Source organism: Lepidochelys kempii, chromosome 6, assembly GCF_965140285.1.
Source record: "Lepidochelys kempii isolate rLepKem1 chromosome 6, rLepKem1.hap1, whole genome shotgun sequence".
Lineage (NCBI taxonomy): Eukaryota > Metazoa > Chordata > Testudines > Cheloniidae > Lepidochelys > Lepidochelys kempii.
Window position 1 is genome coordinate 104,092,275 of NC_136385.1, and position 26,482 is coordinate 104,118,756.

A 26,482-nucleotide genomic window follows, 5' to 3' on the forward strand; every position below is an offset into this window, starting at 1 on the left:
TTGTCCCCATTCAACCTGGCCTTCCTCCCCACCCCTACCATATAGTTCGTTTGTTTAAACCTCTGTGCTCATGCCATGGGTACAGCTTTGCAAAGGTGCCCAGATTGGTTATAGGTTCCCAGGTTACGGGAGGGGTGGATTTGGGGAGGTCTGTAAAATAAAGACCTGGCCTTTGCTGCTGCTGATGCTATTGGCAGGGGGGTTACAACAGTATACCCAACTCCACTACATAACCAGCTGGAATGGGGATTGCATTTTACTCTTCGATTCATCCTGAAAAGCTTAATATTAATTTATAACCCAGCATTACAAGCTGTTTCTTTTCCCTCACATTTATTATCATATATTTGTTTGACTGTCTGGATTATCAAACAGCGAGGGCACAGGAATATTCCTAGATTAATGGAATCATAGAGTTTAAGGCCAGAAGGGACCTTTAGATCATCTAGTCTGATTTCCTGTATATCACAGGCCAGAGAATTTCATTGTTAGTCCTGTATTGAACCCAGTAACTCGGTTTTGATAATGTCTGTCTTCCAGTCTTGAATATGTGTGTGCATAATGGTATATCACAGCACAGAGGGTGTTAAATCACCTTGAACAAGTTAAGAATTGTTAAACTATCTATAGCAACATCTATGCATTATTCATAAAGAAAATAATATGGGAACTTTAAGGGATAACTGCAGGATCTGAAGAAAAAAGATCTGTTCTCTATTGTAAGTTCATGTATCATTTAGATTTTGCTTGGGGAGCTATTGTTTTTTTATACTAGCAGTTATTCTTTGGAGCTGTTAGCAAGTTGCATTCTTGAACACTGGCATTATCACAACATCAGATCCAGATGCTGCACTTATTTAGCTTGTACTCTGCACTATAAAACCTCTGGCTTCTGTGAATAAAGGTAAAATGAAATACTCTTATTTAAAATCACAATATAATGCCTTAACTATTTTTTAAAATTTGCTATCTTAGGGAACTATCAATAGAACTATGGGCCCTATTCTCAGCTGGCGTAATTCTCTGTCACTCCATTGTTCTATTGATTTACTCCAGCTGAGGATTTGGCCCCAGGAACACCAACAAAATGAAGGATTTAGTGTAGCATTTCTCCAAATTATTACCTCCCAGTTTATAATTCATGTATTACACACGTATAGTCTGGGGTGCATACAGAAATAAGCTTCCTGTCATTTACAGCAAAAAATTAATAAATACACATCATATTTATAGAAGTGGCACAATTCATGGAGCGGTAGAATTAAAACTTAGTTCCCTTTCAGGAGTATGAGAAATGGCACCACATAGTCATGCAGAATTCAGATTCCTCTCATGGTTCTTCACATTATTTTTAGCCCTGAGTTCTGTCAGTGATGTGTCCCAGATACCTTGTCAGTTCTTCATACTTAGCAAGTTTGACAGCAACAGACTAAAGCAAACTCTTTAGCAGGTGTGCAGGTGAATGAGCCTCTGACAGTGTGGCTGATGTGATTAGGCCCTATGATGGTGTCCCCTGAATAGATATGTGGACACAGTTGGCAACGGGCTTTGTTGCAAGGATAGGTTCCTGGGTTAGTGGTTCTGTTGTGTGGTGTGTGGTTGCTGGTGAGTATTTGCTTCAGGTTGGGGGGCCATCTGTAAGCAAGGACTGGCCTGTCTCCCAAGATCTGTGAGAGTGATGGGTTGTCCTTCAGGATAGGTTGTAGATCCTTGATGATGCATTGGAGAGGTTTTAGTTGGGGGCTGAAGGTGACAGCTAGTGACGTTCTGTTATTTTCTTTGTTGGGCCTGTCCTGTAGTAGGTGACTTCTGGGTACTCTTCTGGCTCTGTCAATCTGTTTCTTCACTTCAGCAGGTGGGTATTGTAGTTGTAAGAACACTTGATAGAGATCTTGTAGGTGTTTGTCTCTGTATGAGGGGTTGGAGCAAATGTGGTTGTATCATAGAGCTTGGCTGGAGACAATGGATCGTGTGGTGTGTCCTGGATGGAAGCTGGAGGCATGTAGGTAGGCATAGCGGTCAGTAGGTTTCCGGTATAGGGTGGTGTTTATGTGACCATCGCTTATTATCATCGTAGTGTCCAGGAAGTGGATCTCCTATGTGGACTGGTCCAGGCTGAGGTTGATGGTGGGATGGAAATTGTTGAAATCCTGGTGGAATTCCTCAAGGGTTTCTTTTCCATGGGTCCAGATGGTGAAGATGTCATCAATGTAGCACAAGTAGAGTAGGGGCATTAGGGGACGAGAGCTGAGGAAGCGTTGTTCTAAGTCAGCCATAAAAATGTTGGCATACTGTGGGGCCATGCGGGTACCCATAGCAGTGCCACTGACTTGAAGGTATAGATTGTCCCCAAATGTGAAATAGTTATGGGTGAGGACAAAGTCACAAAGTTCAGCCACCAGCTTTGCTGTGACATTATCGGGGACAGTGTTCCTGACGGCTTGTAGTCTATCTTTGTGTGGAATGTTGGAGTAGAGGGCATCTACATCCATAGTGGCTAAGGTGGTATTTTCAGGAAGATCACCGATGGACTGTAGTTTCCTCAGGAAGTCAGTGGTGTCTCAAAGATAGCTGGGAGTGCTGGTAGCATAGGGCCTGAAGAGGGAGTCTACATAGCCAAACAATCCTGCTGTCAGGGTGCCAATGCCTGAGATGATGGGGTGTCCAGGATTTCCAGCTTTATGGATCTTGGGTAGCAGATAGAATGCCCCTGGTCGGGGTTCTGGGGTGTGTCTGTGCGAATTTGTTCTTGTGCTTTTTCAGGGAGTTTCTTGAGCAAATGCTGTAGTTTCTTTTGGTAACCCTCAGTGGGATCAGAGGGTAATGGCTTGTAGAAAGTGGTGTTGGAGAGCTACCTAGCAGCCTCTTGTTCATATTCCGACCTATTCATGATGACGTCAGCACCTCCTTTGTCAGCCTTTTTGATCATGATGTCAGAGTTGTTTCTGAGGCTGTGGATGGCATTGTGTTCTGCACGGCTGAGGTTATGGGCAAGTGATACTGCTTTTCCACAATTTCAGCCCATGCATGTCTGCTTTAGAGTGCAGAAGCACTCTGTGTAGAAGTCCAGTCTGTTGTTTCGACCTTCAGGAGTCCACCCAGAATCCTTCTTTTTGTAGTCTTGGTAGGAAGGTCTCTGTGGGTTAGTATGTTGTTCAGAGGTGTGTTGGAAATATTCCTTGAGTCGGAGACGTCAAAAATAGGATTCTAGGTCACCACAGAACTGTATCATGTTCGTGAGGTTGGAGGGGCAGAAGGAGAGGCCCCGAGATAGGACAGACTCTTCTGCTGGGCTAAGAGTATAGTTGGATAGATTAACAATATTGCTGGGTGGGTTAAGGGAACCACTGTTGTGGCCCCTTGTGACATGTAGTAGTTTAGATAGTTTAGTGTCCTGTTTCTTTTGTAGAGAAGCAAAGTGTGTGTTGTAAATGACTTGTCTAGTTTTTGTAAAGTCCAGCCACGAGGAAGTTTGTGTGGAAGGTTGTTTTTTTTATGAGAGTATCCAGTTTTGAGAGCTCATTCTTAATCTTTCCCTGTTTGCTGTAGAGGATGTTGATCAGGTGGTTCCGCAGTTTCTTTGAGAGCGTGTGGCACAAGCTGTCAGCATAGTCTGTGTGGTATGTAGATTGTAATGGATTTTTTACCTTCAGTCCTTTTGGTACAATGTCCATCTGTTTGCATTTGGAAAGGAAGATGATGTCTGTCTGTATCTGTATGAGTTTTTTCATGCAGTTGATAGATTTCCACTCCATACGGCTAAATTCAGTGCCTTGCGTAATGACAGGTTTCAGAGGAGCAGCTGTGTTAATCTGTATCCGCAAAAAGACTATGCTGATAGCTTGTGCCACACATTCTCAAAGAAACTGCGGAACCACCTGATCAACATCCTTTACTGTATCCGCAAAAGACTGGGAGTGGATGGGTCATTACACAAAGTAAAACTATTTCCCCATGTTTATTCCTCGCCCCCCTCCCCCCCTGCTTTTCCTCAGAAGTTCTTGTCAACTGCTGGAAATGGCCCATCTTGATTATCACTACAAAAGGTTCCCCCCCTCCCCCGCCCCCCACTCTCCTGCTGGTAATAGCTCACCTTACCTGATCACTTTCGCTACAGTGTGTGTGGTAACACCCATTGTTTCATTTTCTCTGTGTATATAAATCTCCCCACTGTATTTTCCACTGAATGCATCCGATGAAGTGAGCTGTAGCTCAAGAAAGCTTATGCTCAAATAAATTTGTTAGTCTCTATGGTGCCATAAGTACTCCTTTTCTTTTTACAGGTTAAAGAGGACAATATATATATATACTTTTAAAAGATGATAGCATTGTAGTAATCTGTCAGCTCTGAATGTCTTTTAGGGCTAACCCAGGTTGACCCAGGGGATCTCTTCTTCAGTTTCTTAGCTCCAGCCCTGTGAGCATCCAAACAGCAAAAAGAGAGGAAAATTTTCTTGTGCCCCTGTTTGTCCCTTGTTCCAGCATTCAAGCTGATGGATGGATTTTCTTGCAAGTAGCACCTTCACGGGTGTGAGAGGGCCCTTAACCAAGTCTTTGTATTGTGATGTTCCACAATGGCCCATTTAGTTTTGATAGCCCTCCTTGATGGGCAGTGGACCATTCCTCCTGTCTGGGTTCACAGGTTCAGAGCAGGTATTTTTACAATTATAAAGCAATACTTACAAATCACCTTTTAGCATGCGATACAGACATTACAAGTGAAATTAATGCATGCAGATCTTACCAGCATTCCGTAGAGTATAAACACTAAACGCATTCTTCTAAGTCTAACACCTATCTTGAACAATATGAATGTACAGGTGAGCTGGTCTAGTTTCCAGCTATGAATTTGTCAGTGCTAAGCTGACACCTTCTGCCTTGGCAAGAACTGGCACCTGGTCTGCCAGCGTCACAGGGGGTTTCCAAGAACATCACTAATCCTTTGACTTTGAAAAGTCCCTTTCTAGTTTTTCTGAGCATCCTAAATTGAGGACTCGTTTAGCCTCCTTTACCCTTTCAGCAGCCCCCCGCCCCCCCACAAATTCTTGTGTTAATCATGGTTACTCCTAGCTGCTCTCTGGATCTACGATCATAGTGGAAGAGATATTTGGATAACTGGGTACCAACAACGCTCCCAGGATCTTCCCATTCCTCAGTCTTGAGTAGAATTAGTTTCATAGCATATTCTTGAATGCCATCTATGGCCCTTTATTAGCATCTATAAATCTGTATGATTCTAAAACTGAGAGAGGGAGATGTCTTTCATAGAGCATTCCTCGAGCACCATATATGTTACATTTCCTGCTTTATACTGAGAAATTATATGAATTAGTCAATATTTTCATTCCTAAAATCCAATTTCATAAAATGTCTGATTCAAACTTAGTTTCTTTCTGTAGTTCTGCAAATACATGTGTATTTTTAATGTGTACCATATAACAATTGTGTTTTCCCTTCCTCTTGACAAAAGAGAGGATGTGAGTCCTTTCCAAATGCGCAGAGCAAGGGGTAAATAAGAGAAGTAATTCACCTCATGTACAAAATAAGGAAGAACAGATAATTTTTGATAAAATCATTAGAGAATTAACCTGGCAAATAAACCAGTGTTGAGGGGGTTTTTAGAGTATGAGACAGCTAAATATGGTAAGTTAAAGTACTATGACAGGTTTCAGAGTAACAGCTGTGTTAGTCTGTATTTGCAAAAAGAAAAGGGGTACTTGTGGCACCTTAGAGCTCAAATAAATTGGTTAGTCTCTAAGGTGCCACAAGTACTCCTTTTCTTTTTAAAGTACTATGAGCATCAGGGCTTCAGCATGGGTTTTGGTTTATTAGTCTAGGTTCCTAGGCCTCATTCTGCAACCCTGACTCATGTAGTTAGTCCCACTGACTTCAGGACTACTCATGGGAGTGAGGGTTGCAGGTTTGGCCATGAATTCTTGAGACTGACTTTAAATAAATGCTGTTGATCTTTTTCTAAAGGCTTTAACTGAGTTGGTCTTGGATATAATGAGAACTCCTTGCTGAGTCTTGTCTTCAAAGGTATCTGCACTCTTGCACCATCCACTCTAGGGACCTTGCCCTCGGGTGCTTAGAGTGACAGGTGCTGGAGCCTTTGTGGCGGTGTCCCTTAGGCTGTGAATATCACTCTCCCCTTGAAATCTAGATCAGCAGCTTCCTCCTCAGATGTGAAATCTTTCTCTTCCAAAGGTGTTTTCTTTAACACCTTCTCCTACACTCAGACAGATGCACCTAAATCTTCCATTATTTTTATTTGGATCCTCCCTGGTTGTTTATTTTCTGTACTATTGCTATAATGTGTATTTCACGTTGCTCTGATGAGGATGTTCTCTACAGTGTCCCGAGTACCTTTAGAAGGACAGTGCTTTTACAAACAATACTGGGCCCTCTCACTCCCTACTGCAATAAAACCCTTGGGAGAGGGGGTACAGGGTAGGGAATCTCCACTAGGTTGTTTTAATTTTCTTGATGGAGGTTTGTCCCCTGTCATTCTGTTGGGATGCAGGGTTTGCCCCTTTCTGGAACAGACCACAGGGCCAACCCACAAATCCTGGCAAGTGATCACCTGGAGGTAAAGATCTTCTGCACAGAGTCCCTGTACCTCTGATCAGGTTCTGTTCCCCAAGTATTTCCTCTCCTGCCCCCAACTTTGCTCATGGGCAGAGCTCCAGCAGCTAATGACTGACCCAGGATGCCCCTTTAAAAGAGAAACCCCAGACAGAGAGGTAGGGCCCAGTGGAAAGATAACCCAGCCTAAAATGTGTATTCAGCTCATAAAATCACACTGAAGAACTCCAAACACATAATGCAGATAGCCTGTTGAATGTGGTCTGAACGACAACTGTGGTCCTCATTATGTAATACTTACTCACCTAAGCAACCCCCTGGAAGTCACACTAATGAATAAAACCGAACCACCCTCCTTCCAAAGTTCGTGTAACGTGGTGGTTGGGCTGTTATAAAGAGGATGGGGATCAATTGTTCTCTATGTCCACTGAGGGTAGGACAAGAAGTAATGGGCTTAATCTACAGCAAGGGAGATTTAGGTCAAATATTAGGAAAAAGTTTGTAACTATCCTTATAGTTACAAACTTTTTCCTAATGGCACAGCTACCGACATCAGTGAGTTTACTCTAAAGGTATATTTGGCCCACTAACTTAATGTAAGACTGAGTTGGGACTTCAGCAATCAGGGCTCTTTTTTTTTTTTTAATTACTGCTCTGGTCAGAAAAATTCTGAGGTTTAAGCCGAAATAATGCCTGATGTAACTCCACTGACTTCAGTGAGGTTACACCTGGGTTGAATTTGAGCATAATTGAAATCCTTAAACTTAACAAAAGCAAACAACTTTGATATTATAAATGGAAATAAGAAGTTCCAGATTATCCAAACTTGGTATTATTTGTAATGAGACACAATGAAGTAGGTTATGGTGCATGATACCTTGGCTTATAGTATGCTGTGTGTATCCATATAGTAGGTTATGCTAGTACGTTGGCTTATAGACAGCAATTGTACTTCAGTGCACAGAAAACAGTTCCGAGGCAAAGCCAAAAAGGGTACATAATGCACCTTGATAGGAAAGGTGCTGAAAATTACTGCCCTCGGAAGAAATTTAGGAGCAATCTCTGAATATTCTCCCAAAACTTGCAGAGATAATAGCAGAGAAGATGTTGGCAAAGCAATCCAGTATCAAAGCACTGGTCCTGGTTGGACCAATCAGAGTTTATATCCTGCACTGATCACCTTATTTGGCCTATCATAGAGAGAGGCCCAATTCATGAAGTTAAGAGCTAGATCCAGATTCCAACTTCTCCAGAAGTTGAGGAGGAAGGATGGAATTTCAGAGATCACTTTGGAGCACTCCACTCTGGACCCATCTCTAGTTTAGGCTCATGTAGTTGTTCCCACAAGCAGATGGGTATTACTACTAGAAGCAGCTGTGAAAGCAAGCAGCACCGATGAGTCAAAACAACAATTCACGTAGCTGAAGGAGCTCCTGGAATAAGAGGAAGTTCAGAAGGGTGGGAATTAGTTAGGCAAAGGGAAGAGACAAAGAACAGTGGAGCAAGGAAGTTGCTCCAATAGCTGAACTTCTGCAACTGATTTCCTTAGCTGCACTATTTCAAGCGGATATGCTTTCTAATGCATCACAGCCAGCTAACTTAAACCCGACTACCATGTTGTTTCAGCTATTTCCTGACTCCTGCCCAACCCCTCTCCTCCTTTCCAAGCACCAGTGAAAAGAAAACACTGTGATTATGGACTGCTGTCATTTGAACTGAGTGATATGAGGAAAGTTTAAGATGCATTAGTGGTGGCTGTGAGTGTACTGTGAGGCTCTCTGTAGCAGTGGCTCTCAGACTGTACCCCTTTCAGGAGTCTGATTTGTCTTGTGTACCCCCAGGTTACGCCTCACTTAAAACCTACTTGCTCACAAAATCAGACATACCAATACAAAAGTGTCACAGCGCACTATTACTGAAAATTGCTTACTTTCTCATTTTTACCATACGCTTATAAAATAAATCAACCGGAATATAAATATTACACTTACGTTTCCCGTGTATAGTATATAGAGCAGTATAAACGAGTCAGTCTCTGCATGAAATTTTAGTTTGTACGGACTTCGCTAGTGCTTTTTATGTAGCCTGTTGTAAAATTAAGCAAATATCTAGATGAGTTGATGTGCCCCCTGGAAGACCTCTGCATACCTCCAGGATACACATACCATGGTTGAGAACCACTGCTCTGTAGTGTGTAAGTAACTTTGGCCAACAGCTAGCAATTTTTAAAAAAGACTGCACATTTTACACAAAGACATGCAATCGGGTGGGATAGACACTCCTGAGGGGGCGCTCTGTATATTGCCCGTAAGCTCAGATGTAAATAAAAACAACAGCCCTGATCATATCCCCTAATCAGAAAGAGGTGAAGGCCCTGTGCATACTGCCACATCCCATCCACATGGAAATGGGGCTTAACTGCCTCAGACGCTGAGTCTCCCTTTCCCCTGACCTTGCACGGGGTGTGCCAGGGTTCAGAGTGGGCACTGAGCAGGGGAAGAGAGAGCAGACTAATATGAATTGAAATAAATAATATGTACATTGTTGTTAGATGTTCTGCAGTGGCTCAAATTTCCACAAGCCACTTCTAGTGGAATTGTCTGCTGTGCTTTGTTTGCAGCAGTAGAAAAACTAAATGTCACCATGGTAATCAATGGCAGATCCCTCTCATTTACTTGTTTACATTTTTGTCTAGTGCATATAGTGGTGTTAGGGTTGCCAGGCGTCCGGTTTGTGACTGGAATGCCTGTTTGAAAAGGGACCCTGGTGGCTCCAGTTGGCACCGCTGAGCAAGCCATTAAAATCCGGTCAGCAGAGTAGCAGGGGCCTGGGGCTAAGGCAGGCTCCCTACCTGCCCTGGCTCCGTGCAGCTCTCGGAAGCAGCCACCAGGTCCCTGCAGCTCCTAGACACATGGGCAGCCTGGAGCCTCTTTCTGCATGCCAAACCCCACACCCCCAGCTGGAACCCTCACACCCCCTGCACCCCAACCCCCTGCCCCAGTGAAAGTGAGTGAGGGTGGGTGGGGGAGAGCGAGCGACGGAGGGAAGGGGGATGGAGCGAGCAGGGGCAGGGCCTCAGAGAAGAGATGGGATGGGGTGGGACCTCAGGGAAGGGGCGGGACACGGGTGTGGCAGGGATGTTTAGATTTGTGCGATTAGAAAGTTGGCAACCCTAAGTGTTGTTCTGGCATCTATAACAGCCCTGGAGACTGACCTCCTGACACTCTGAAAAAGACAGGCCCCTGGTAAGAGTGAGGGGATACTTCAGTCTCCAGGGCCCATTCACTCCCTAGGGCTTGTCCACATAGTGTATTAGTCTGCACCGGAGGGGCGTAAATTCTAGTGTGCACAATTCTAGTTGCGCAATAACTGGCCAGTGTGAGCCCTGCAAACATGCACTAAAAGTTCCCTAGAGTACATTATTGTAGTCCTGTTTCACACAGTACTAATTTAATCACTGAGTGGCAACTTGTGCTAATGATCTTTGTAATGTGAATACTTGTCTAGAAGTATTGCCAGCTCTTGCAATTTTATCATGAGTCTTGTTGTGTCTTTTTCTTAAAGCACCAGCTGATGGAATCAATAAATTACATGAAATCTCAGCTTCCATTTAAAAAAAAAAAAAAAAAAAAGTCCCAAACCCTCAGGTTAGGGTTGCCATGTGTCCAGTTTTCAACCAGCAGAATGCCCAATCAAAAGGGGACCCTGGTGGCTCTGGACAGTACTGCTGACTGGACTGTTAAAAGTCTGGTCGGTGGTGCAGGGGGGCTAAGACAGGCTCTCGGGCTCCATACGGTTCCCGGAAGCAGCTGGCACGTCCCTGCAGCCCCTAAGTGTGCATGCCCTGAGTACTGGCTCACAGCTCCCATTGGCCAGGAACCAGGGCCAATAGGGGTGGGGTCTGCAGGTGCAGACATTGTGCAGAGCTGCTGGGCCCCTCTGCCTAGGGGCCCCAGGGACATGCTGGCCACTTCCGGGAGCCGCCTAAGGTAAGCACTGACCAGAGCTCACATCTCCTCCTGCACCCCAAACCTCTCATCCCTGGCCCCACCCCAGAGTCTACCTAGCTGGAAGTACCCCTAGCTGGAGTCCTCACCCCCTCCCACACCCCAACCCTCTGTCCCAGCCCTGAGCCCCGTCCCACACACAAACTCCCTCCCAGATCCTGAACCCTGCACTCGCTCCTACACCCCAACCCCCTCATCCCCAGCCCCATCCCAGAGCCCACAACCCCAGCTGGAGCCCTCACACCCCCCCCCCCGCACACCAACATCCTGCCCCAGCCCAGAGCCTCCTCCCATACTCCAAACCCCTCATTTCTGGCGACACCCCGGAGCCCGCACCCCCAGCCAGAGCCCTCATCCCTCCCACACCTGAACCCTCTGCCCCAGCCCAAAGCCCCATCCCATACTCCAAACCCCTCGGCCCCAGCCCAGAACCACCTTCTGCACCCCGCACCCCTCATCCCCGGCCCCACGCAAGAACTCGCATCCCCAGCCGGAGCCCTCACCTCCTTCCGCACCCTTGCCCCAACCCAGTGAAAATGTGTGAGGGTGGGGAATCATAGAATCATAGAATATCAGGGTTGGAAGGGACCTCAGGAGGTCATCTAGTCCAACCCCCTGCTCAAAGCAGGACTAATCCCCAATTAAATCATCCCAGCCAGGGCTTTGTCAAGCCTGACCTTAAAAGCTTCTAAGAAAGGAGATTCTACCACCTCCCTAGGTAACACATTCCAGTGTTTCACCACCCTCCTAGTGAAAAAGTTTTTCCTAATATCCAACCTAAACCTCCCCCACTGCAACTTGAGACCATTACTCCTTGTCCTGTCCTCTTCTACCACTGAGAATAGTCTAGAACCATCCTCTTTGGAACCACCTCTCAGGTAGTTGAAAGCAGCTATCAAATCCCCCCTCATTCTTCTCTTCTGCAGACTAAACAATCCCAGTTCCCTCAGTCTCTCCTCATAACTCATGTGTTCCAGACCCCTAATCATTTTAGTTGCCCTTCGCTGGACTCTCTCCAATTTTTCCACATCCTTCTTGTAGTGTGGGGCCCAAAACTGGACACAGTACTCCAGATGAGGCCTCACCAATGTCGAATAGAGGGGGACGATCACGTCCCTCGATCTGCTCGCTATGCCCCTACTTATACATCCCAAAATGCCATTGGCCTTCTTGGCAACAATGGCACACTGTTGACTCATATCCAGCTTCTCGTCCACTGTCACCCCTAGGTCCTTTTCCGCAGAACTGCTGCCTAGCCATTCGGTCCCCAGTCTGTAGCAGTGCATTGGATTCTTCCATCGTAAGTGCAGGACCCTGCACTTATCCTTGTTGAACCTCATCAGATTTCTTTTGGCCCAATCCTCCAATTTGTCTAGGTCCCTCTGTATCCTATCCCTACCTGCCACCGTATCTACCACTCCTCCTAGTTTAGTATCATCCGCAAATTTGCTGAGAGTGCAATCCACACCATCCTCCAGATCATTTATGAAGATATTGAACGAAACTGGCCCCAGGACCGACCCTTGGGGCACTCCACTTGATACCGGCTACCATCTAGACATGGAGCCATTGATCACTACCCGTTGAGCCCGACAATCTAGCCAACTTTCTACCCACTGTATAGTGCATTCATCCAGCCCATACTTCTACTTGCTGACAAGAATACTATGGGAGACCGTGTCAAAAGCTTTGCTAAAGTCAAGAAACAATACATCCACTGCTTTCCCTTCATCCACAGAACCAGTAATCTCATCATAGAAGGCGATTAGATTAGTCAGGCATGACCTTCCCTTGGTGAATCCATGCTGACTGTTCCTGATCACTTTCCTCTCCTCTAAGTGCTTCAGGATTGATTCCTTGAGGACCTGCTCCATGATTTTTCTGGGGACTGAGGTGAGGCTGACTGGCCTGTAGTTCCCAGGATCCTCCTCCTTCCCTTTTTTTTCACTCTGCCGACTACATGCACTTAGAGCATTTGTGTGGGGACACACACAATCGACTGTATAAAAACGCTTTCTACAAAACCGACTTCTATAAATTCAACCTAATTTCGTACTATAGACATACTTAGTGAACTGGAAAAGGAAGTGGCATCTGGGTGGAAGGGATCAGACACACAGAGAGAGGCAGGGGGCAGTGAGTGGAAGTAGCAGAAAGCCTGATAGCTGGACCATGGAAAAGCCAAAAGCTCAGCAAGATTCAAAAAAAGGAATAGCCATTCATATGAATAATAACACCTACATTTTCACTGTCAGGATAGAAATTTACAAGGGATATTTATCCTCATATGTCAGATTATAAGCAGATGCCAACTGCTTAACTGGAGGTATAAATTCCCCAATGATAAGCTTATCCCATTAAGGAGTTTCCTGCACCGTGCTCTGAATTACTGGTACTTGCCATTGTCAGAGACAAGAGTTTGGATTAATTGGAACGCAAGTCTGATTTGGCCATTCCTGTGTTGCTAAAAGTGCTCCTCGTTATCATGAACAAGTGAGCTACCCGTACACTGCTGCCTGGGACGAAGAGCTCAATTGTCTAAAGGGAGGGAGTGTGGTCAGTGGACAGAGTAGGTGATTGAGGCTGTGTGAACACTTATAGTGGTGCAGAGAGCACGTACGCTGTAGCCGTAGCTGTGGAGATGCTGGGCACTGCTTAGGAGAGTAAAGACAGGCCAGAACCTTTGGGTGTGTACGTGCCTAACCAGTGCTTCCCCCAGCTCTTTTTAGCAGGGAAGGTCTCCAGCAGCAGAGAAAAGGCTCTGGCAGGGAGGACAGCAGGGAAAGGCTCCAGCAGCTCCCCACTGCAGCAGCCTTTCCCCTCTGCAGGGAACTGCCGGAGCCTTTCCCCCCTACCTTCCCCCTGCTGGAGTCTTTTACTGCCACATATAACAACACACCATAGTGTGGACCCAGCCTGCTTCTTACTGTGATGTGTAGCTACACATACCCTATATGCTGCTCTCAGTGTCAACAAAACCTGAGAGACTGTCCCTAATTCTGCTATGGGATCGGTGTGGGCAAGCCACTGAACGTCTTTGCCTCATTTTCTCCATCTGTAATAATAACGCTTACTAGCTCCAGGGCTGTTGTCAGGCTAAGTTAGTGTTGTCAAACTTTGAGGGCCTCACATGTAAGGTGTGTTATAAGTGGAAAGTATTATTTTCTATCCCATAAGCCATGTTTGAGCGATCCTGGAAGCAGGTCACTTTTCAGGATGTGTAGTTCGGTACCACAGACTGATTTCCACCTTTCGTCAGACTGGTTGTGGTGGGCATAGGTTCTCTGCTATTCCCACATTCCCAACGCTGGAAATTCTGGTAATTTTAAGGGGTTCCCATTCAGAAGATTCAGCTGAGCTGTGTGCATAGAATGGAAGCTTAGGCAACAAACAGCTGAGTGGGATATTGTTAAAAATGATAGCAGGAAGTTGTTGTCTCTCAGAAGCTCTCCTTCAGGTTCAGTATAGTATGAAAATGCATGGGGAGCATAAAATCTCACCATCAATCTCACCATTGAACTGTGTTTAACGTCTCTTTAATGTGCTTCCCATTTTAAACCTGAAACCCTTGTGCATACATTTTTTTCTGAGGTGACAAATTCGCTTTCTATGTGGCTTCAAAATGTAAACATACTATTGCTTATCAGTGGCTATTTTTCTTTTCTGTCAACTGGATTTCTCCATGAAGAATTTAAAAAAAGATTTTCCTCATTTTTACGCTAGGCTTTAAACCAATAGGATTGTGGGAAACACCTGCTGGAAAGATGGCCACACTGCTCTGTTCTTTAATCCCCACTCTGGCTTTTTTTGCTTGATTTTCATTTGCAGGAAAAGTGATGCAAAATCTCTGTTTAATCATTATAGATGGAGGCAAGACATGTAGTTCTAGGGTAATGCTGCCTTACACTGATCTGCAAACTGCCTTAAACATAACCCAAAGGATTCAGTGTTTCTAACACTGCTACTTTTAATCAGCACCCCTCATCTGTGCCCTTGTCTTAGTGACTGAATTGGAACATATTATATATAATACTTTGCATTTGTACAGTGCTTGCTTTGATGATTTCAAAGAGCTTAACAAATATTAATGAATTAAGACTCTCACAAGTCTACACTAGGTACTTACATTGCATGGAGTAAAATGAGGAAACTGAGGCACATAGAATTTAAGTGATTTGCCCAAGAAGTCGGTGACTGAGCTGGGAATAGAATTTAGAATTTCTGATTCCCATTCCAGTACCTTAACGTCAAGAATTTCCTTTCTGCTGTGAGGCAGTAAGCTGGGAGGGTGGCCCTTTAAGCTAGAAACATCACTCTTTTGATTGACTCCTCTACCCTTTCAAAGCAGATTCTAACCTCCTATATACAGTTGGAAAGTTTGGCTTTTCACTTGAGTGGCTTCATTCCAGTTCTTGAGCCCTCCCTTCAATATATCAAATTGCTTCCTTCAAAATCTCACTGAAAATTTCCCTTTACTATTTAGCTTATGATTGATTCTCTCTGTAAAGTGTTTCATTATGCTGTGTGTTAGAACCAGAGAACTACATTGTTCACAAAATGAGAGCGAAAAACTGGTGTTTAGTACATTTAAAAAAAAATCAGAAACTGCAAATCCCATACATTTTTATTCTGTGTTAACTATACAGCATAAGAACTAAGGGTCAAAGTTTAAACAGTGGGCTCCCTTCTTGTACCAGCAGACACTGGTTAGGTCATTTTAAATGTCTACAGCCTTGTCCACACTGGATGGGATTTGCTGGTATAGCTATAGCAATATAGCAATACTGACTCACCCTCCTAGTGAAGACTCAGCTAATACTGAACAAACAGCTGGGCTGGATTTAACCAGCTCCCTAAGGGTTCTCTGGTAATCCTTGCATGGTGTAATTAGTGTAATGGCTCTGTGCCACCCCCTCCCAGGGAGAAAGGTGTCCATAAACCCAGCGATTCCCTGACTGCCAGAATGGCCCTTGGAGAGGATATAATTTAGAGTAACCCTGATGCTCTTTTAGATTATGCCAGGGACCAGACCAGACTGTGGCCAGCTCCAAGATCAGAAGTGTCTCCACATCTGCTGCACTAAGGGCTTCTCTCCACAGCAAATCAGGGTGTGAAAGTACAACAGCCGCCTCACTACACAGTAACTGGCTGTGTGGACCCTGCTAGCATGCACACAAAGCAGTGCACTTTGATGTACTACAGTTTGAAATGGGAGTACGTCAGAAAGCACTAGGGAACTTTTAGTGGATGACAGCAGGGTCCACGTAGCTTGTTAGTGCATGGCAGGCTAGTGCGCTGTAGAGTTACACCCAATACCATAAACGGACTCCCTGTGAGACAAGTCCTGACTGTATCTTGTCCGCAGCTGAAGATCCAGGGTGAAATCCAGGCCGCAACTGAAGTCAATGGCTAAAGTCCCATTGACTTCAATAGGGTAGGGATTTCACCCCTAACCTGTTTCTTTTCCATAGCTCCCTCAAGATGAATCTATATAGGTGAGCCGTGGCAGAATTTCAGATTAAATATGTTAATCATACAGCTTGGGGTTTTTTGAATGATTTTCGCTGTATCCTAAAACTTAAGAATATCCCCCCAGAAATTCAGGGAGTGGAAAATGGATTTTGAGGTCTGTGTTTCAATTTGGACATCTCTAAGAGAAATGATAGTTACAAATGCATTCAGTACATTGAACCATTGCACCCATGGTACCTATTGCAATCCTGGTAACCATGAACCTCCACGTAGGGTGAAGACACCTGAATCTGATCTCGCTTACACAGGTTTAACACCAATCTAACCCCATTGAGTGAAATCCTGGCCCCTATTGAAACCAATAGCAAAACTCCCATTGATTTCAAAGGGCCCAGGATTCCACCCATTACTTTTAGTGGAATTATTCTTGATTTACACTAGTGCACATAAAAGGAGAATGAAGCCCAAGTAGTTTAATTAAAAAATGACATACTGTGTAGGTATTCCATTGTCTTGCAGAATAACAACATGCAAGGACAGGCAGGGAGCAACTAGTTAGAATGTCACTTGAAATTAGAGAATCCCCAAATGGAAATTTTACCTTCTATTCAATATTAGCCAAGGCATTCCAAATCTGCATAATCCTGCATGCACTGTAATATACTGCTATTCATAGTAGAAAGGAAAAGGAAGATTCATTCTAAATACTTTTAGTAGGTGATGCTATGGTAAATGTGGCAATATTTCTCTACTGCTGGGCTGTTATAAATACATTGGTGCTCAATGTGCCGCTTTGCTATTATGGAAGGAAATTCTGAAGCAGACAATCAAACAAAAGATTGCCATCTAAGACTGTTCTAAAATTGATTATGCTGTCCTGTCTGAACTGTATTCAATGTGTTATGTACCAAATTGTACTGAATTATCTGAATCAAAAGCTCACTATTAAACCTCTAAAATTCAATAATCTGGGGTGCATTGACATCCTATAATATAATAATCTATTTTAAATTATCACTATATGCTATGGGTCCTGTGTAGTATGTTAAAATTCCATCTCTCTCTCTCACTCACACACAGTATTTGTAAGATTGTAGCATTAATCTATGTATAGTGGGGGTGCTGAGAACCATAAACCCCCTGTAAACCCTGTGTATGATAGAAACCACTTCAAGCCAGGGGTGCAGCTGCACCCTGGCACCCCTAGTTCTAGCACCTATGCAGTGGCCAGAGCATTTACTGGTAGCTCAAGATGGATATAAATATATATAGTTGATACAGAGGTTTTGGCCATTATCGTTTGTATTGTTACATGGTAATGGCCAAAACCTCTACAATAATGTAAGTATTTTGCACTATTACTGCAAAACACTCTAGTATATATTTCTATGATGGAGGAAGCCTTAAAGAATCTTTGCAACAAAATTTTATACTTTCTTTTATCATTAAAAACAAATCTCTCCCACTGTAAAATACATAGAGAAAGGTACATACAAGAGGGGGAAATATACTGACACGCTAGGTTTGCCAACTTTCTAATCGCACAAAACTGAACACGCTTGGTCTGCCCCTGCTCTTCCCCTTCCCTGAGGCCCTGCCCGCCACTTGCTCCATCCCCCCTTCCTCTGTCATTCTCTCTCCCCCACCCTCACTCACTTTCACTGGGCTGGGGCAGGGGGTTGGGGTGCAGGACGGGGTGCAGAGTGTGGGCTCCAGGAGGGAGTTTGGGTACAGGAGGGGGCTCAGGGCTGGGGCAGGGAGTTAGGGTGCAGGAGGAGGCGTAGGGTACGGGGTCCAGGAGGAGGTTCTGACCTGGGGCAGGGGGTTGGGACGTGGGAGGGGGTTCAGCCTGCCCTGGCTCCACATGGCTTCTGGAAGTGGCCGGCATGTCCCTGCAGCCCCGAGCGCCAGCTCCACAGCTCCCATTGGCCGCTGGCACCTGTGGGCACAGGCAGCACGTACCGCGCAGAGCCAGCTGGCCGCCCCTGCGCTTAAGAGCTGGACTTGACAGCTGCTTCCAGGAGCCACGCGGACCCAGGACAGGCAGAGAGCCTGCCTTAGCCCCTCTGCACTGCAGATCGGAAGCTGCCTGAGGTAAGTGTCGACAGGGTCCCTTTTTGACCAGGCGTTCCAGTCAAAAACCAGACTCCTGGCAACCCTATGACACACACATACAGCAGAAAAATAATTATTTGCATTTTTAACTTCAAAATGCTTTTCCCATCCAGACAAACACACATGTAGATGTAGGGAGAGAAACATGCAAATGAGAACAGCCACATGTATGTTCCAAAACTTCCATCTGTCAGTGACAGATTTAACTAGAACAAAGTGTGTTTGGCTGTGATCTATTTTTTCATCCCACTATTTCTATTATCATCATAATATATTGACTTCCTCTAAATTAACTAATATTAAGTTATGCTGGGTCATCATCCCTCCTCTGCTTCCCTGAAAAATCTTTTTACAATATGCCATCTGAAGCCAGTTCTCTGCCATTTGTACTAATCTAAATGTTGGCTAGGAAAACACTTACCCTCAGATGAGTGAGAGTCAAACCCATCCGACTTTTCCGCCATAGGGCTCAATGAGAGCAGTTGCTGAATGCTTTTCTCTTTTCTCATCAGTACTGTACCTGGAAGGATCTGTTCTAGTGTTTGAGGACATCTTCAAACTGGTAGCATTCTACTGTGTCAGTAGGTAAGTTGGACTCACTGAGTTCATAGAGGGATTCGTTCATGCATGGCTGGGGGTAACACGTGGCCTGAACTGGTTTTTGCCCTCTCTTGTGGTGGTGCTTCTATATTTGACTTGAGGGCATGCATAAGACAGAAGGAAGGACAGCTTGGTCTATAAATGCAAGCTTTCTGTGTGAACTAATGTTATATCTAAGAGCATGCAAAGTAATCCATTCTTAAATGATCTTTCTCCTTTCCTTCTCCGCACAGCTTCAATTGCAGAGCAAGGGGCAAGTTTTTGTTGTCAGGGTAACTCCATTGACATCAGTGATTCACACCAGTAGCACAAAGAGCAACACCTGGCCTTAGAAATGCAAACATTCTTCTTCTTCCTTTTAAAAGATGAAGATGGGATGGCAAAGGGGAGAATACTGTCATTGAGAATGAATTCGAGATTGGCCCACATTGTGAAGTTCTGGCCCAGATTTAAATTCAAACTTCCCCAGAGTTTGGAATTCAGACCATTATACAAAGAGGCCCAGTCACAAGATTCAGGTTCAGGTCTGAGACCAGATCCAAACTTCCCCAGTGTTTAGGGATAGGATGTTCACACACTGTGTTCCCATCTCTAAAAGCTCTGCTACACTTTTGTACAGTAAAGTCCCAAGTTGTACACCTTCCAGTAGTGTTACTTCTGGAGCTTGGGGGAACTCGATGGGTTTAGATCACAAAGGTTTGGCAAACCTTGTTTTCAGCCTTTCACAACCCTAGAGCCTCGCTTTGTGTCTTCATGTTCGAACAACCTCAAAACACAAAAGTATCATGGTGAAATCATGCAAAATCTACAAGTATCCCGTGTAATGAAACCACAACCATAATCTACTTGGGTTCACTCCAAACTTAGCCCTGATTCACAGAAAGGCTCACGCCCCTTGGCTTTCAGACTCTAGTTATAACTACAGAGCTGGCTTTAGTCGTTACAGACGTAACTCCCATTGACTTCCCTGGAAGTTTTGTCTAAAGTCTGCAGGACTTGGGCCCACAGCTCGTGCACAGCATTCTGCACAGTAGTTGGACAAGGGAATTTTTGGTGAAAGGTGTCACGGTTAACCTACTGTTACAAAAAGTCCCATGGAATCATCAATGTTCATATAGAGCAGACAGGACCTGAGTTTAAATTCTGCAAGCCTGAGGACAGACCTTGGTTTAGCTATTCCATGCTGGAAGTTTGGACTAATAAACTAATCCTTCCACTTTAGAGGAATCTGAATCTAATCCAGATGGAGATGGAAGTCTTGGTGTTACCTGGGTTACTTCTGCTAATTGACCAGCATTAAACAAAAAAATATTGCAGGAGAGAGGAGTTAACAGCAAGCTTTTATTTAGAGACAGAAATTCAAAATATACTGTATAGACGCTAGAGTGGAAAAGACTTGTTATGACATCTTGTCCATTTCAGCAGGGCCAGGCCCTCTCTTATGTAATACCTGGATAACCTAGCCTATGCATCTACAGTAATCCAGTCTAATCTAATCTACACTTTTATGCCAACCATATCGCTGTGACAATCTGAGCATCCTACTCCTACTTTATGTAGTCGAGTTTTAAATTCAACTTGAATCATAGGACTGGAAGGGACCTCGAGAGGTCATCTAGTCCAATCCCCTGCACTCAAGGCAAGACTAAGTATTATCTAGACCATCCCTGACAGGTGTTTGTCCAACCTGCTCTTAAAAATCCCCAGTGATGGAGATTCCACCACCTCCCTAAGCAATTTATTCCGGTGCTTAACCACTCTGACAGTTAAGAAGATTTTCCTAATGTCCAACCTAAACCATCCTTGCTGTAATTTAAGCCCATTGCTCCTTGTCCTATCCTCAGAGGTTAAGAAGAACAATTTTTCTCCCTCCTCCCGTAACAACCTTTTATGTACTTGAAAACTGTTATCATGTCCCCTCTCAGTCTTCTCTTCTCCAGACTAAACAAACCCAATTTTTTCAACCTTCCCTCATAGGTCATGTTTTCTAGATCTTTAATCATTTTTGTTGCTCTTCGCTGGACTTTCTCCAATTTGTCCACATCTTTCCTGAAATGTGGCTCCCAGAACTGGACACAATACAGTTGAGGCCTAATCAGTGCAGAGTAGAGCAGAAGAATTACTTCTCGTGTCTTGCTTTCAACACTCTTGCTAGTACATCCCAAAATGATATTCACTTTTTTTGCAACTTTTTTTTTTGTTGACTCATATTTAGCTTGTGATCCACTATGCTGTCATTCCTAGTGCAAAGAATATGATCTTTATAGTGATTGTTCACATTATAAGACAGGTCTGATTTTCATTTATCCTAATGCTACTTTACACAGCTTGACCTGTGTAAAAGGGCCACAAGGTACATTTAAGGACACTTACACTGCCAGAGTGGTGTAAACAGCCTTTGTGCAGAGTCTCTAATCATATGATCCACTGAGAAAAAGACAACTCAACTCACTTCTGCGTTGCAATTCTAGTAATGCCTATTGCAGCTAAAAATGTACATTCTCAACAGAGAGGAAAATGTTTCTCTTAGTTCCTTTTATAAATGACATTACTGAATGTAACCTATGCTCTTGATGTTTCTACTAATTTCAGAGATTGCTGTCAGATAAGAGAAGGTAAATGGGAAATAATTTTCGGACAGCACTAGATTAAAACAAAGGCTACTAAGCACCGGCCTTCCACTGCTGGGAGTTCGTAAGAGTCCAGCATATGCTCCCAAGTGCTGATGAGTTGTGTGACCTCTGCTCAGACTCTAGTAAATAGTAATCTATAAATAATTTGAAACAATTTATTGTAGCTGAGAGCCTCTGCTCAGAAGAAAGCTAGGTCTGTTCTGGCATGGTGGCTAAATTACCTCGAACCACTAAAATAGTACCTGTAGGTGAATGGGTGATTTGGTGGCAGCCCAGGTAATGAATAAAATAGATTTTTTTCTAGGGGTTTCATTTCTTAGTATTTTCTAAGTTACAAATATTTACCTAAATAAAAAATGAAGCCAATTCCCACCCCCACATATCCCACACCCAGACCCATACCAATAACAGAATAAGAACCCAATGGCTCACACTCTGTTCCTCTTTTACACCAAAAAATTTTCCATGAAAAGAGATCCAAACATAAACTCAGCTTATTAAAAATAGTTACACAATTACGTGCTCAGTGATGCACATAATAGCCATGTTAAGGGTTTTCCCTTCACCCTCCCCTGGTTCTTGTCACACAGACAGAAAGCAGAAGACCAGAAATCCAAAGTGCAGGCAATGCAATATTTATTGGGGTTAATCAAGCAAGCATGTCCATAGCTCTGTATGCTGCAGAGCCTTCACGGTCCCCTTTCCCTTACTTAGCAGACATAATTATACCTGTACTGCATGCCCTTGGTCCTACCCCTTACAATTTATGGTCATGTTCCATTTTGGAGGGTCTTGGGTCCAGGGGCTTCAGTACCACCGCTTTTGTCTCCGATGGGAGGGGTAAGGAGTGAGGTTGTGCTTCAGTCAGGGACAGGCATTTCTTTGGCTTTTAGCGTTTCTTATACCTTCCCCACATCCTCCTCGCCCCCCCAGACTGGTTGCTTGACCTTATCTCAGGAGAGGAGTTGAGGCAGGACTGTCCTTCAAGTGTGCGCTCGTATATTAAACTCCCACTTTACCTAGCAACACTTTAGCTCTATTTCTTATCTCTTCTCGCCCCATCTGCTTGTGGGCAGATGTAACACACAGCATCTTGTTCTTTGTTCACACATATTAGTAAGAATATAAAAATATCAAAAGTCAAATGGGCAAACAAGACCCAAAATTCTATCTCAGGCAAATATACAGGCCTGAATACTACATTATCATCACTAACATTCCTAACAAGCCATGGCGCGTGCATTTCAGTCAGCAAAATATACACGCTTTTGTAAGGGGGAAGGCAGTTCACAGTGGGTTCATCTACCAACACACGAGACCTTCTCAGAACTGCAAAGTCATACTTTTTTTTTAAATAGAGACCATCCAGTCATGTGGTTAGTTTTTCTAAATATGATTTCCTGCTGCTTGCAGAATGGTTAGCTAAGCTTTTTCACACATAAAGCCATGCAGACCCAGCTCTTCACTGTCTTGTTAATTTTATTATTGACTTTGAAGGGCCTTGTTAGGATGGGGAGTAGGGAGAGACCGTATAGCAAATTATTGTTAGACAAGGAGCAAACCTAAACAATTTGTAGCGATCCCAAAAGCATAATTACCATAGAACTCAGAGTGAAGGTTTATTTCAGTGGAATCCAGCTAACACCCGTCACATTTTCCTTATAAAAATTCTACACCTTCCAAAACCCCAAATGTTAGAAAGTCTAGGAATAGATGACTCATGAATGCAGCCAGTTTCCCACTGCCCAGATGATCCTTCACCAGGCACTGTCTGTCACATCACTCAGTGTAGCCAGACCCTACTCCATAATCCTACTTTGCTATTTAGAATCTAAAATATGTTAAGCTCTGATTTTATGTAAAGGAGGGAGGCGGAGTAGGAAGAGATGAGAAAAGTGATAGAGGAAAGTCTGTTACCCCAAGATAATTCGAATTATAAGTATTAATTCATAACTTTGTACATACTTATTATTCTTTATTATTTGTACTGCAGTAGCACCTAGGAGCCCCTACTAATGGGCCAGGCCCCCCCTGTGCTAGGAACTGTACAAATACAGAACAAAAAGATGGTCCCTGCTCCAAAGAACCCAGTCTAAGTACTGAAGTGCTAGAGGGGATTAGATTAGGTGACACTTGCGGTTCCTTCTAATACTATGATTCTATCATAGCACTTTCCATCCAAAGGTCTCTTTGTGTTTTACAAACATTACAAGCATTTAGCCTCACAGTGGCCCAGTGGGGGTGGGTATCCTTATCCCTCCTTTAGCATGGAAGAAACCAAGATGAAGCCACCAGCTTGGCCCAAAGCAGCCTCACTGGGGCTGAGAATCTGCTTGAGACCAGAGTAAACTCAGCCAGTGGATCTTGCAGCTTTCCTTGTCTAAGCTTGGGGATTGCACTGGTGACTTTAGTGGCATTAAGGGCCCTCCACACCTGGCAGAACAGAGCTAGAATTGCTAGCAAATCAGATCTCTACAATCAAATGGCAAAACTCTGAGTTCCTAATGGTTGGGTTTTTTGCTTTATTTATTTTCACAGGGATTTGCTGCCCTTCACACTCAGGCTTCCCCAAGCAATACTGGAGGCCAATAGCTTTGCAGACCTCGAAACCATTGCTAGCCTGGGGATAGGTAAGTCTTTTATGAAACAGCTTGAGCTTTACGCAAGCTCACGAGAACCTAGTAGCTTCTAAGCAGTTGAGGGTTGTCATGGCTGGTGGATAAGAGAGGCAGTACAACTGCTTTGTGCTGCTCTCAGAACAGGTAGAGAAGCCTAAATGCAGGGGAGATGAATTTTCTTTTCTTTTATACAGACACACTAAAAAGGGGCACCTGTCCAGGACCTGTAGGTGCCCAGGGTATAATGTAGAAATACCCACACTAAAGGACACTCCAACATAACAAATGTGCATAAGTGCCATTCAGCATAACGGGCAAATATTCAAAATAACTGGCAATCCAGGCAAATGAAAAGCTAAAACCACCCTCACATTCCAGCAGTTCATCACCTCACAATCTTTTCCCTGTTCTCAAGTGATTGGGGGGGAAAGACCTATGAGCTGTGAAACCTCTATATTTGGATTAATCTCACAGGACTCATGGAAAATGCAATGACTACTGTGGATGGGTCACTCACCAAGTGGTAGAGCTGATCTGCTTTTGATTACTTGGGTCAAGTTCAGCTGGGACAGAATCTTCAGAAGATTGGGTATTTTTGACTACATGACCCACCTTCAAACTAGTGATCCACTGCCACCTTAAATGGTGCCATTCTGAAAAATGTCATTTGGAGGATATCAGATCAGTGCCAATTTGCTGATTAAGCACCATCTTCATTTATGTTGATGTATAAAGCTGACCTGCTTTCATTACTTCGCCCTGGAGTTGAGCCTTGGTGGCTTCAAGGTGCATGAATTCAGTGCTCTCCAAGTAACGTAAGAATGGCCATACTGGGTCAGACCAAAGCTCCATCCAGCCCAGTATCCTGTCTACCGACAGTGGCCAATGCCAGGTGCCCCAGAGGGAGTGAACCTAACAGGTAATGATCAAGTGATCTCTCTCCTGCCATCCATTTCCACCCGCTGACAAACAGGCTAGGGACATCATTCCTTGTTATACAAATAAAATAAAAACTAGCAGAATCTTATTAAAGGGGAAAAGGCAAAATGCCACATTTATTGTGAATACAGAAAGAATTATAGTAAGCAGTTAGTTATAACATTATATAGCTATAACATTCCATTCAATTTCATATTTATTCACACACACACACACAGACACACACAGGTTCTGCAAGGTTGTTATCATAGTTACCAGCCTTAGAGTTGCTCATGCCAAGCTACTGGCCAGGTGGCCTGGACATGAGGAGGGAGCAAAGCCTTGTCAGATGCTCATCTGATGCTCCTGGAAGTTGGTTTGCAGAATTAGACCCCAAAGTTCTCACTTTCTAGAGTCCATTTTTATAGGAATTTCTTCCTACGCCAGTCTATGGGAATTGCTTCATCATGCTGTTGCTGAATCAATCAGCAGATGGCACATTCCTAATGGCTCTGTGCTGCCAGATGTTATCTTGTTGTTTGGTTCTCCCATCCTTGAGGCTGTTGGGTGGATTCCAGTCTGCCCTCTGGGGGTCCTCTGGTTATTTCCACTTGACGCCTTCTTCAGCCAATGGACACTGGATTCTTAGGCTGGCACCTCCCTGATCATTCAGTTATTATCCACACCAAGCATCCATCCACATACATCCTCTAGCTCTATTTTAATCACAATTGTTAACAAAGCGAGATGAATACAACAAAAGGGCGGGAAGTCTCTGGGTGCTGTTTCTGTTGTTACAGAGTATTGCTTTGAGTCTCTCTCTGTGTGAGTAGTTGTTGTTACAAAGAATTGCTTTGAGAACAGACTCTATCTTAGAATGTACTAACACAATTAGCAGCTTGCAAGTTTCACACAGAGAAGGAGAGAAACAGTACCAAAAACCAAGAGACCTCTTAATTAGTAATACTCTGGAATTTAAACTATGGGGAATCAAACTCATTTGTGATTTTAATACTGAACTTCTTTAATATGACCTTACCCGTCCTGGCTAATAGCCATTAATGGACTTAACCTCCATGAATTTATCCAGTTCTCTTTTAAACCCTGTTATAGTCCTAGCCTTCACAACCTCCTCAGGCAAGGAGTTCCACAGGTTGACTGTGCGCTGTGTGAAAAAGAACTTCCTTTTATTTGTTTTAAACCTGCTGCCCATTAATTTTATTTGGTGGCCCCTAGTTCTTATATTATGGGAACAAGTAAATAACTTTTCCTTATTCACTTTCTCCACACCACTCATGATTTTATATACCTCTATCATATCCCCCCTTAGTCTCCTCTTTTCCAAGCTGAAAAGTCCGAGCCTCTTTAATCTCTCCTCATATGGGACCCGTTCCAAACCCCTAATCATTTTAGTTGCCCTTCTTGGAACCTTTTCTAATGTCAGTATATCTTTTTTGAGATGAGGAGACCACATTTGTATGCAGTATTCAACTGATCAACCCAAAAAATTAGGTGTCTAGCGTAACACAGATTT

At 43.9% G+C, this 26,482-nt stretch overlaps 1 protein-coding gene across 3 annotated transcripts in view; it reads left to right on the forward strand.

Annotated features, from left to right (window-relative positions):
• The window catches only part of RIN3 (Ras and Rab interactor 3), a 111,481-nt gene that overhangs the window by 42,475 nt on the left and 42,524 nt on the right, over positions 1-26,482 (forward strand). For all 3 annotated transcript variants that reach the window (XM_073349502.1, XM_073349503.1, XM_073349504.2), the window contains 2 exons: positions 18,692-18,764; positions 23,951-24,042. In XM_073349502.1, the coding sequence (XP_073205603.1) occupies positions 18,692-18,764; positions 23,951-24,042 (165 nt within the window). The remainder of the gene's footprint in view (positions 1-18,691; positions 18,765-23,950; positions 24,043-26,482) is intronic.